General features: G+C 36.2%; 1 protein-coding gene across 2 annotated transcripts in view; it reads right to left on the bottom strand.

Annotated features, from left to right (window-relative positions):
* Positions 1 to 686: 686 nt before the first annotated feature.
* Positions 687 to 13,856, bottom strand: part of LOC129245176 (tyrosine-protein kinase receptor torso) — a 130,295-nt gene continuing 117,125 nt past the window's right edge. For both annotated transcript variants that reach the window (XM_054883198.1, XM_054883199.1), the window contains exons 16-19: positions 13,363 to 13,482; positions 8,484 to 8,621; positions 5,127 to 5,270; positions 687 to 1,166 (exon numbers count right to left, since the gene is read on the bottom strand). In XM_054883198.1, the coding sequence (XP_054739173.1) occupies positions 1,016 to 1,166; positions 5,127 to 5,270; positions 8,484 to 8,621; positions 13,363 to 13,482 (553 nt within the window). In that variant the 3' untranslated portion in view covers positions 687 to 1,015. The remainder of the gene's footprint in view (positions 1,167 to 5,126; positions 5,271 to 8,483; positions 8,622 to 13,362; positions 13,483 to 13,856) is intronic.

The following is a 13,856-nucleotide window of genomic DNA, read 5'->3' as shown; positions in this document are numbered from 1 at the left end:
AAGCAAAAAATTCAAATGGATTTCTAATTATCATGATTTTTTATTTCTAGATGAACTAAGAAAACTGAGAGAAATTCCAAAATTTCAACTTCTTGGAGGTTTTAAAGAAAAAAAATGCCTTTCTATAAAAAAAAATTCACTTCAACTTGGTACAAAAATTTTGAAAAATTTGTTTTTATCTATTTTGTTAGTTCAAATAGAAGAGAATTTAATACTGAAGAGAACAAGCGAGGATTCATTTCAAAAGATTCATTAGTTTTTTTCATTCATGTACGCCAATTCAAAGAAATCATAAAAATGAAAAGTCGAGAAAAGAAGATAAAGTTTGTACTATAGCTGTCCGGTCACAGCGTAACTACCTAACGCTCGCCTACCTTTGGCTTTGTATCTACGGAAATATTGAGAATTAGGATCTGTAACTTTGTGTGAATATTCTGAAATATATTAGGAATCGCTTAAAACGAAAAATAAAATTAATTTTTTTTACCTTATAAACCAGGCTCCCCCCTTAAAGCCTGTTATTATTCTCTGTTGTTAAACTTTTGAAATGTCTGTTGTTCCTCTTATTTCTGTTACAAATAAACTGCTTTTGGTTTTTGTCCCTGTTAAGTATACGACACGCAGGACCTCGAGTAATTGTTCGTGCACATACACTTTGTTTGTATTATCGCCTATATAGATGTAGTTTTCATTGACCACTTAGTGAGTTAAACACGCTTTGTTACACAATTGTCATTTTCGCATTTACTATTTCTGAACAAAAGCTTTTCTAAGTGCCATTCGGTAAGCTTCCAACTAAAAACGCTATTACTATTGTTTTATTTATTGGCAATAAATCTTTGCTTATTTTGTTATTGACCGCTGTGGATTTCAATTCCTTATTTATGCTTTGTTTCAGTGTTCTATGCATGCATAGTTCGTGCTCAATTACAGTTTCTTAATTATTGTTTTTGTTTTTTTTTGTTTACATCCCAGTAGAATTTCCGTTGCTGATATTTTGCACGATTTCGTTCGCCTACAATGGTTTCAGATAGCAGTCATCCATATTTGATGTATCCATTATTTCATTATCGTCATCGAGTGGTGATTGTGGTCGGTTTTCAAAGAGTTGACTTAGATGGCCTTCCTGTTGAAGCAAATGTTCTTTTTGTTGGCCCCGTCCCACGCTAAAGAGTATTGAGAAAAAGAAAATGTTGGAAATTATAATATTATAAATATGTATCATATGTATATGTACGTGATGTTTAAGTATATTTGAATCCTGGAATGCATCTACTGGTATACAACAATTATATTCCTGACTTCTCACTTTGCTCTCGACATTTTCGGCAGACAATCAAAAACTTAAAGTCAATTAAAATTGACTCTAAAATTTCAACCTAAGTGATTAGAAATCTCGAAAGAGAATGAGAAAAACGTGTGGTTAAGAAAGCAAATCTATTAAAATACGTGCAGTGTGAGTGGCCTAAATTAATAATGCCTTCGATCACCAAATGATTTTAACTTATTTTTTAAGAGAAGCGTTTTTAAATGCTGCTTTAACGGAAGCGAACATTCAAAAGAAAATGCCAGTAAAATTTATCAATAGTTTGAAAGACATAAATCAGAGTTGTTATCATGACAATTACGTGCGGCTGTAAATCAATTAAATTAAATGTAAGAAATTATTTTGGAGAATATTAGTTAAAACCGGTTTTCTTCAGTAACGCTAATACTTTTATGTTAGAAAGATTTTCGGAGTTTTTAAGTTGAAATTCTTAATAAATCCTCCAATCAAAGCAAATAATTTCCATTGGAAATACATATGTTCATATGAATACGAGTATGTGCACATTGCTTACATAGGACACCCATATTTGCAAACATATGATTTTTTTAGCATAACCCATATTTGCGGGTATAACGGGTGATCAATTAAGAGGAGTTTTTTTCATTTGCGTTTTTTTTACAGATCGCGCGCGAGTTGTGGCAAACTGTCATCGTGGATTTGTTGAACAGCGTTTGGCATTTCATCATGGAAAGACTCACACCGCAACAACGTCTACAAATTGTTCAACTGTATTATGAAAATCAGCGTTCTGTGACAAATGTTTTTCGTGCGCTTAGACCAAAATTTTGTTCAGCGATGAGGCGCATTTCTGGCTCAATGGTTACGTCAATAAGCAAAATTGCCGTATTTGGGATGAAGAGCAACCAGAACAGGTTCAAGAGCTACCCAGAGAAAACAACGGTCTGGTGTGGTTTATGGGCTGGTGGAATCATCGGTCCATATTTTTTCAAAAATGATGATGGCCGCAACGTAACTGTGAATGGTGCTCGCTACCGTACCATGATATCGGACTTTTTGCTACCTGAAATTGAATCTAATGATCTCTACGACATTTGGTTTCAACAAGACGGAGCCACTTGCCATACAGCTCGTGAAACAATGACTTTATTGAGAAGTCATTTCGGAGAGCAGCTGATTTCACGTTTAGGACCTGTGAGTTGGCCACCAAGATCTTGTGATATCACACCTTTGGACTTTTTTCTTTGGGTATTCGTGAAGTCCAAGGTCTATGCTGATAAACCAGCTACGATTGAAGCTCTGGAAGCCAACATTACGCGTGTTATTCACGACATACCAGTCGAAATGCTCGAACGAGTGATTGAAAATTGGACCTTCAGAATGGACCACCCTAAGCGTAGTTGGGGCCAACATTTGAATGAAGTCATATTCAAAAAGTAAATGTCAAAGAATGTCCTTTCAAATGATAAATAAAGGTTTTGAACATAATTTACATTTTTGTTTTTTTTTAACTATTGAAAAAAGCACCTCATGATTTATCACCTGTTATTAAGGATAAGAAATAAGGGCATAACAACTTTTCAACCCTTAAAATACTTATTCTAAATAGACGAGTTGTGTACAAGTACATATATAGGTATTTGCATACTTGGCGGACATAAAAATGTTAACAGGTGGAAAATGAACTTTTTTATAAGGAAATCAGAAAAATATATTATTACTGTTGCAGAAAACAAAAAACACTCCTACCATTTTTTAAAAGGTATCGTATTAAAAAAATGCTTCTTTACTTTGAATTTCAAACCTATAATTTCTTTTATCGGCCGCCGTGGGTTGGTGCGTGACTACCATTCGGAATTCAGAGAGCGAACGTAGGTTCGAATCTCGGTGAAAGATCAAAAATTAAGAAAAAGTTTTTTCTAATAGCGGTCGCCCCTTGGCAGGCAATGGCATACCTCCGAGTGTATTTTTGCCATGAAAAAGCTCCTCATAAAAATATTTGCCGTTCGGAGTCGGCTTGAAACAGTAGGTCCCTCCATTTGTGGAACAACATCAAGACGCACACCACAAATAGGAGGAGGAGCTCGGCTAAACACGCAAAAAGGGTGTACGCGCCAATTATATATATATATAATTTCTTTAATATAGCAGTGTTAAAATTTTTAAATTATATCTCATTATTAAGTAAATAAAATCATCGTAAACTTAATTTGTAAGCAACAAAAGCTGCGACTAAATGAGTTGACTTATTTGTTAATAAAGGGTTTTTCAACTGGCGCGGGTCGATTTTGGCGCCCTGTGGCAGCCATTTTGTTTTGGTGACATCTGTCAAATCTTTTGTTTATTATTCAGTTGTTTATGCCAAATCATCATGGCAAGTTGCAACATTGAACAGCACGTTCAAATGATAAAACTTTATTATCAAAATGAGTGTTCATTAACGCAAACGTTGCGCGCATTGCGCCCATTTTTCGGAGGACGTGCCGGCCCTTCAAAGTCAACTCTTCAACGTTTGGTGGCCAAATTTGAGACAATCGGGTCAGTAAACAATCAGGCAACACCCCTACGTTCAAGGAACGCAAGATCAGCCGAGAACATTGCCGCGGTCCGTGAAAGTGTACAGCAGAACCCGAGGCAGTCTATTTCTCGCCGTGCACAAGAACTTGGCCTTTCGCAGACTTCAACTCGGCGAATTTTGCGTCGGGACTTGGGCCTACACCCGTACAAGATCCAACTGACCCAGGAGCTCAAAGTTGATGACCATAGACAACGCCGTTTGTTCGCTGACTGGGCTTCGAATCATTTGGAAGAGAACCCCAGTTTTGGGCGAAAAATCATCTTTAGTGACGAGGCGCATTTTTGGATGAATGGCTGTGTTAACAAAAAAAATTGCCGTATATGGGACGACACCAATCCACAAGAGGTTCACCAGGTGATAATGCATCCTCAAAAAGTTACCGTTTGGTGTGGATTTTGGGCCGACGGCGTCATGGGTCCGTACTTTTTTCAAAACGACGTTGGTGAGGCGGCCACCGTCAACAGCGAACGCTACACAACGATGATAACCAATTTCTTATGGCCCATATTGAACCATATGGACCTAGACGACATGTGGTTCCAGCAGGACGGCTGCCACACAGCAAACGCCACGATTGACATTCTGCATGAACGATTTGAGGGTAAGGTTATCTCTTGCAGGGGTGATGTGAATTGGCCACCAAGGTCATGCGATTTGACCCCGCTAGATTTTTTTCCTGTGGGGTTTCTTGAAGTCTCAGGTCTATGCAAATAAACCACAATCGACCGATGCTCTAAAGATGAACATAACACAGGCCATCGCTCAAATTCAGACGGATCTATGCGGAAGAGTCATTGAAAATTGGACCACTCGGATCCGTTCCACCGTAAGAAGCCGAGGCGGGCATTTGAATGATGTCATATTCCACACTTAATGGCATATATGCGCCTTTCAAATAAAAAAATAATTTTGTCAATAACTCACACACAGCTTGTTTTATTCCATTTCAACATCTACCCGCCCTTATTGAAAAACCCATTAATGATGAAGTTTTCAATTCGAATCAATGTGAACCTACATATGTAAATAATTCAAAACAAATTTCTGGGAAATTGGCAAGCCGTTGTATGATAAACCAGTTTTTAATTCTTAACTAATATATATTTATCGGAACCACAGAATTAATACAAGCTAATCCCGGCGTTTCCGGGATTTCGGGCCTGTTATCCTTAGTACCAGCGACTACTTTTATTCATTTGACCGAGAAATCTAAGCTTTTTTTTCGTATGCACATAAATATGTACGTATACAGATACTTACCAATCCAAATTCGGTACACACAGTATGTTTTTAATTTGGCGTTCCGGTTCATCGGTTAAAAAGTCCTCAAGAATTTTAATAACTTCACTAAACGTAGGACGGTCACCAGGATTCGCATTCCAGCAGCCATACATGAGGTTATAGCTTTTCAAAAGCAAACAAAAACAGTTAAATACATGAAATTTTAGGGTAAACTGAAAATAAATAAAGCTATAAAACAAAGGCACCAACATTTCTTTTTAATTTCATAGAGCTGACTGCGTTGGTAAACAAAGAAAGGCGAAATGAAGGTACATACGAGTATGCTTGGAAAACTATGTATATCCTGCCGGCTGCAGCCTACTTGCCCGTATAAGTATACCTACATATAGTCTGTCTAGCAAAAACGTGACCGCCATAACTTGGAAACTACTTCGAAACCAATTCGATTCGAACAAACTGCATTGTATGAGCTTATAATATTTATAATACGCAATATATTCATTTAAATGCGTAGTCAGCACCATAAGCTATAATGGCTGCACATCTTCGAGTCATACTTTGTGTTAATTTCTGTTCCAAAAATTTTCAATAGAGTTGGCATCAGGTGACTTTGGTGGCTGATCCAATTTGCCAATCCCATTTTGCTGTTTCTACTCTATACACCTTCGGCTTCGATATTTGTGATCGTTGCCCTCTTATAAAATCCAAGGTTAGTTATTCGTTCCAAATATTTTCGTAGCTGATAGCAATGATGCTTTTTGGCAAATATTATTCTCAAAACTTAAAAAACTCAAACATTAAAATTGGCGGTAAGCACAAATAAATGGCTAAATCCTTTTTCGGAGAATCAGGCCCAAACATAAACCTTAACTGGATGTTTATACGTTGAAGTGGTGGATTATCAAGAGAACACCAGGGCCGACGTGTGCAACTATTCGCCCAAAAAAATTTGCCTTAGCTCATGCAAGTCCTTTCTGAATGTGTGATAATGCGAGCAACGGCTTTTTTAATGTGCTCCGGAATTTGAGGTGTTCATCCTCCACATATCCACAAAACTGCTTCAGCTTCAAACAACGATAAGTTTGACTTTGTCACAAGCAAATCAATCTGATCTTGCTTTGGGAGGTTTATTTTTTGGACCTCGTTCGACGAAGTTATCAACGTTTTTAATTTTGATACACCACCCATTTATCTATGAATGTCTTCGATTTCTTCAAATAGCAGATACAGGTGATATTGGGTAGTCGAAAAAGTCTTTTCGTATTTCTAATCAAACTTCAACTCATTTTTTTATATTTATAGTGAACTTTATTAAACCAAATATGTACCATTTTGGTCGACCACCTTTTGCCATTTTTCTTCTAGAGACATTATTCCATCAGTGTAAAACTTTTGTGGTTTCTTGGCGAAAAACTGCGACAAGTAACTTTCACAGGCTTCTCTTGAAACCAACTTTACTCCATTATGGGAGTTCTGCATTGGCCGAAACAAATGATAGTCCGATGGTGCAAGGTCAGGGCTATATGGTGGATGCATCAAAACTTCCCAGCCAAGCTCTCCCAGTTTTTGCCGAGCCATCAAAGATGTGTATGGCCTAGCGTTGTCCTGATGAAAGACGACGCTCTTTCTGCTGATAAGCTCTGGCCGTTTTTTTCGATTGCTTGCTTCAATCTCATCAGTTGTTGACAGTAAAGTCTAGAGTCAATCGTTCGATCAGGCTGGAGCAGCACATAGTGGATGATTCATTTCCAATCCCACCAAACACACAGCATAACCTTTCGAGGCGTCAATCCTGGCATTGAGACCATTTGTTGAGCTCCACCACCCTTGCATCATGATCTTTTTCGCACATTATTGTCGTATTTGGTCCACTTTTCGTCTCCTGTTACCGTTCGCTTCAGAAATGGTTTGATTTCATTTCGTTTTAGCAAAGAATCGCAGATGTTAATTCGGTCCATTCAATTTTTCACAGACAATTCATGTGGTACCCAAACATCGAGCTTCTTTTTGTAACCAGCCTTTTTTAAATGGTTCAAAACCGTTTGATGATGAATCTTTAGTGCCTTGGCGATGTCGTGGCAGCTTATGTGACGGTTCTGGTCATTCTTTTCCATAATTTCATCGACTTTTTCAACGATAGGTCGACCGAAGCGAGGTGCATCTTTCACATCGAAATTTCCAGAACGGAAGCGAGCGAACCATTGTTGTGCTACACGAACTGATACAGCATCGTCTCCGTAAACTTCACAAATTACATTGGTGGTTTGCGTGGCATTCTTTCCTTTTTTATACAAAAATTTCAAAATATAGCGAATTCCTTCATTATTTTCACTCATTTTTGAACAGCTATAACTTTTTTTCAACTTCTCCGAATTTAATTTTTTTGGTTAAATGAAGCTTAAAATGTCACCTTTCTAACACCATATGATATGACACAATGTGATTGGTAGCACTGGAGATATATGACCTCCAACGACATCTATTGACAAAATACGAAAAGACTTTTTCGACTACCCAATATTTTTGGACCAATAGGGAGAGCACATAGGAACACTGCTTCAAATCGTTTTTCATGTGCGCAACTCATTTCGTAAAAACAACGAACGTTTACTACTTTTCTATTTCTTTACTATTTAACAGCATTTAAATTTTTTTATAACGGAACTCTAAGTTTGAATTTTACCGGTCATGCTTTTGTTAGACCGACTGTATGTAAACACATATGCATATTTATATATTTACCCTGAGTGGAAAGCCAAACTACTCAGCAAACATTATTTATATTCCACGAACGGGTTTTTAATGGAACAAGTCATACTAGTTCGAGAGAGACTAGATAAGTTCTAGTTGCAAAATGACCAACTAGAGGTGTGTACAGATTGAGGACCCACGTTATGAGAATTAAAGTAGGTAATATAAATGCTGCTGGAGCCAGTCATCATCTGCTTTTGTTGTCCAGTATAAACTAGTTCATTAACTGGTACAAAACTGATGCAGAGACTGACTAGTTCGTTAAATAATTTAATGCATAGACTGACAATAAAGATTTCATAGGACATCGCCATGTTAAAATAACCAGTCGCTATTATTAAAACACAGATAGAAGCAGAACTACTTCGGCAGCAAAGCAGGCAGGTAGTAACTAGTTAGTAAGTTAGTTCGGAACTAGTAGGCTTGACAGCAGGTGTATTAGCAGCTTATATCTGTAAGTGCGAATATTTACATGGATTTATGTAAATAGTCACCCAAACATACTTATACAATATTACACTTAAGGGCATGCAGATTAAATAAAAAAAAACAATTATATACTTGTATTGTGTGTATGTATTAGCATATATGTATGTACATGCATGTACACAGATTTTTACTTACAATTCAGGCCCGCAATTTTTTGGCTTCTCCATACGGTAGCCGCTTTTCAATAGATGCAACAACCGACTCGTCGGTATCGAGGGATAAGGTGTGCTACCGAGTGTTACAATTTCGTAGAGTAGAATGCCGTATGACCAACTGTTGAATGTTTGCGTTATAATATGAAAAACCCCGACAGAAATATGTGTGTAATAAGTTTATGTTCCGTTACGGCGCATGGTTTTTGTTTTTTTTTTGATGATTTTTGATTTATTTTCATACCATCCATTACGATATGTAATATTTTCATGCAAATATAAAAGAGTAGACACAGAGGCTTGTAAATAAATACATATGTATGTATGTAAGTATAAATATAATTAAATTTGTTAAGAGCTTTCATATGCTTTTGCGCATGGACTTGTCAAAATTAAGACATTGACATTTATTCGAACACTATGCGAACGTGAGTAATAAAAGAGGAACTTTTTTCTTTTGATCGGTTTAAACATTTTAAATGAAAAGTAAAGGGTTAACCTATGTAAAAAAAGGAAAGAGGTGTATATATTCCTGGAAGAGCACATTATTTTGCTAAACTTCAGCAAGGAGCCCATCTCTTAAAATTTAGAGGGGGCATAATGTGCTTTTACCCTTTTACCCAAAATACGGATATGGCAATAATCGACGGCTAATACCCGGCATACCTTGCTGGACCTCAATTACTTGCTCAATCCAAACGTATTGTAGTATCATATTATTATTGGATTTTACTTTTTATCGGCAGTTATATATGGAATACGCTAAATGAGCACATTTTCTCATCTCTGAAGAGTTTAAAAACACATTATAATACTAGGAAGGATAGTAGTTCTGTATTTCTTTGCTCAAAATTCCGAATAAAAGTAATAAAGGAGATTACGTTCTGCATTATGTTTCTTTTTTATGTGATCCATTAAATTTAAGCATGTTAAGACATCTTAACCATCGGTTACCACAAGTTAAGAGCTAAATTTAGTGATACTAATCCTACGGGCAATCATCGAAAACTTTCACTTCTAACTGTCTTCATAGCTTTCGCTTTTTTAGTTGATTTGAATTATTGTTATTATTATTTATAGGGATATACACAATATAAAAGTACGTTCACATATGCATTAATTACCAATAAATCCACATAATTAATTTACCCGTTCACATATGGCAGATTACCTGCAAAATTGGCCATCAGCTGTCAACACTGTTGTGAAAGGTTTTTCTTCATAGAAATTATTTTGGTGGAATATTTCGGTGTTTTTGGTTTGTTTAATTATTATTAACGATATGAAGAAAAGACAAGGAGAAGGAATAGCTAATTTAATTGCGCAATTGGAAATCCCTAAACGACGTTTACTGAGGTTTCAAAAACTTATGGCACGATATTGCATTTTATAATAAGTAATAAGAAGACACACCTTTATGGACACACGATTTTTTTCTTTTATATGAATGCATAGTTAATAATACCTAACAAACATTTTATTAGAATTATTAATTTTTATTTTGACGTTTTTCTTTACACACGACATACAGGGTTGTATGTCAAAAAGGATGGTTATTATCTAGGATTATTTTATAATATCAGATTTTGGGAGATAAATTTTGTGTGGGAAATCTTGCTTTTTAATTACGGATTGCCAGTTAAGCACGAAAAAGTTGATCATCTGCTTATAGGTATGTGAACGTATTATAACTCTAACTTAATTAACACACTGGCTACTAGAGCCTTTGGTGCTAAATGACTTATTTCTAACTGAACATTTTAAATATGGTGTGACATATATTAATATATATATATAATTTCCGCGTACACCCTTCCTGGGTATTTGGCCGAGCTCCTCCTCCTATTTGTGGCGTGCGTCTTGATGTTGTTCTACAAATGGAGGGACCTACAATTTCAAGCCGACTCCGAACGGGAGATATTTTTATGAGGAGCTTTTTTATGGCAGAAATACACTCGGAGGTTTGCCATTGCCTGCCAAGGGGCGACCGCTATTAGAAAAATGTTTTTATTAATTTTGGTTCCACCGAGATTCGAACCAACGTTCTATCTGTGAATTCCGAATGGTGATCACGCACCAACCCATTCGGCTACGGCTAATATATTGTATATTTTAATCACATTGTCGAAGGTAACACTATTTAATAAAGTGGATGGTGCCAGAGTTCCAAATGCAGTTGTTCGTTTGGTGGTTAATGTTAGACTGAGGTCTATGATGTGTTGGATTGAGAGATGCCCTCCACAAAACTGACAAGTCCGGGAAGGAGCGCCGAGGAGAAGATGTTCGTGTTAATTTAGTATGACCGAGTCTCAGACGCATGAAAGTTGTGATTTGATGTTTGGAAAGGGGAGTTGAGAATAGGAATATTTTACAATCAGGGTTTATAAGGGTATACGGATGATTAAATTGAGGACATTCAACCTTTTTCAACTGCGAAGAATGGAGGTCTATAGTTTTAAGAATGTAATTAGGGGAGAATGTGTCGAAAGTGATAGGGAGGTAGGAATATGTATGTATTTTTGGCTGCTGCATCAGCTACATTTCCAGGGATGCCCACGTGGCTAGGTATCCATAAAAGCTTTATTTTGTTAGGATATTTTATTAACGGCGATCGCCGTAGCCGAATGGGTTCCTGCATGACTACACCAAACATAGCACCAAAATAAATAAAAAGTAGTTTCTAATAGCGGTCGCCCCTCGACAGGCAATGGCAAACTTCCGTGAGTATTTCTGCCATGAAAAACCTCCTCATAAAAAATATCTTCCGTTCGGAGTCGGCTGAAAACTGTAGGACCCTCCATTTGTGCAACAACCTCAAGACTCACATCACAAATAGGAGGATGAGCTCAGCCAAACACCCAAAAAAGGGTGAAAGCGCCAATTATATAATATACTAGCTTATACCCGTGGGTTTCACCCCACATTTCTATCAAAAACTAGCAATGTAAATAAAACAACTTTAACTTTTTTAAGTCAGTTTAGGTATTATTTAAAACTATCGGATATACGACATTTTTTTTTTATTATTTTGAGTATAAATAAAAAGGTTTTTCGGTGCGCCAACTCTGGAGCAGGCTACATATAATTGGCCATGGGTAAAACATGAGTTGGTTAGATTGCTGGACTGTTTACTTATCGATAAAGCTTTACCAATAAAAGAATGCATTCAATTCAGCAATACCTCTATCGTTGATAATATAAATTCGTTTCTATATCAAATGGTCTAACCCCCCTTTTTCTCTAAGCTCATATTTTTTCTAGGAGTACTAAATACTAACTTCATTAAACCTTTTACCAATTTTTGGTATTCTACCATAAATGCGTCCAGTGATATGCAGTATGAAAAATCCCATTTGTATAGGAGGTGTCACCATTTCTAGCTATCACCAGTTTTCATGCAGGTGTTAGGTATTAACCTTATATAATCTCTTACCAAATTTCAGTTGTCTAGCCCAAATACTTCCGGAGATATGGACAATGAAAAATTGCATTTATATGGGAGGTGCCAAGCCCCCTTTTTCGTTTTTCTCAGTTTTCTTGGAGGTGTTAGGGATTAGCCTCATATAACCGCTCCCCAAATTTCATTGGTCTAGCCTAAATACTTCCAGAGATATGGACTATAAAAAATTCCAGTTGTATGGGAGGTGCCAAGCCCTCTTTTTCGTTATACGCAGTTTTTCTGGATGTGGTAAGGATTAATGTCATATAACCCCTTACCAAATTTCAGTAGTCTAATGTAAATACTTCCAGAAATACGGACTGTTCAAAATTCCATTTGTATGGGAGGTGCCACGCCCCCTATATATATCAAAATATTTTTTAGCCCATGACCATCCCGGTAAGGTATCCAGTTCGTGTTTCAAATTTGGTTACGATCGGTTTATGCGTTTAGGACGCAAGTCGATCTATAGATACATACATAATTTGAATTTTATATATATAGATATTATTATATATACATATATGTATTTTATTAATTTATTCTTGATTCGACAAATGATTTGATTACCACCAAAGATATTTTTTAGCGCTAGACAGACTTACAGACCGTAACTATTTGCCTTTATTATTTGTTGCATACTCTGACGCCAGAACAAATGGAGCTATTCGGGGTCAGCCAGTCAATGGATATTAGGCTTCCGTCATTCTCTACCACTGCAAAAGTTGTATTATGGTCAATACTTGAACCATCGGTGAAAATTGTTACCAACATACGAGTACAACACTTACAAATTTTCCAGAACTTTATGTACGCAGATTTTGCACATTTTTGGTCCACCAAACGGGAAAAGATCTCGAAAATTTATTTTTGGCTTGAGGAATAAATTTTTTGGCCGTTGAACGTATTATTTTTTTGAATACTGCTGCTTCTTTATTAATATTTACGGGTGAAGATAATTCATTATTTGGCTAGTTCGGTCTTAAATCTAGGATTATGCTTGAATTTTTCAAAGATTAAATTTGTTTGAATGGAAATAGAAAGGTGGAAATGGTCACTAGCTCATAGAATGGAAGAAATTGTCCAAATGAGTTCGAGGCTTAAGTTGGGGAGAAATGAATGAAAGGTCTACATTAGTAAAAGAAGAATGTGTAGAAAAATGTGTAGGTGAACAGTTATTTAGTAAAATGAGCTGATGTTGAAAATATAAAACTTTCCAAGACAATTCCGCTTGTCCATGAGTTAAAGTCTCCAGTCCACAACACACGAGAAGTGAATTGGGGAAAATAAATAATACAATTCAGGTTGAGAAAATTTTTATCGAATTCCAGATAATTTAATTTTCATACTGTCTGTACATAACTATAAGCACATATAGGTATATGAAACAAAACAAACACGAAAAAAATATTTTTATACTTACACGTCACTCTGCGTTGTGTAAACCTGATGAGTCATTGATTCCAAGGCTAACCATTTGATGGGCAACTTCCCATTTCCGGTCTTCTTATAAACATTCTCTTGATATATATCGCGGCTCAGCCTGAGTGATAGTTATTGATGGTTGATTGTAATAGTACATGAAACCAAGCGTCAAGGGCCCAAGATGAGTGCCGCGTAAAAATGAAATTAAAAATGCGGATGAAAATAATTCTGTGTACATAATAATAATAGAGTGCAGGCGACTTCTTCAGTTCATGTATAATGAAACATAATAAATTGCGTTAAAATTCTTTAAAAACAGGAAATTACATCAAAGGAAAAGAAAATATTTTCGCAACTATATAAAGAACAAGAAGAGCTTGTAAGTACAACATGTATAATATCAGGGCAGTCCATAAGTTCGTACGTTTATTTATTAAAATTTAATAAAAAAGATGTTTAAAGTATTTATTAATCAATAATATTTTTTCCTCC

This window comes from Anastrepha obliqua, chromosome 4 (assembly GCF_027943255.1).
Source record: "Anastrepha obliqua isolate idAnaObli1 chromosome 4, idAnaObli1_1.0, whole genome shotgun sequence".
NCBI classification, from domain to species: Eukaryota; Metazoa; Arthropoda; class Insecta; order Diptera; family Tephritidae; genus Anastrepha; species Anastrepha obliqua.
Note: the sequence above shows the minus strand (reverse complement) of the source record. Positions and strands in the feature narration are given on the sequence as shown.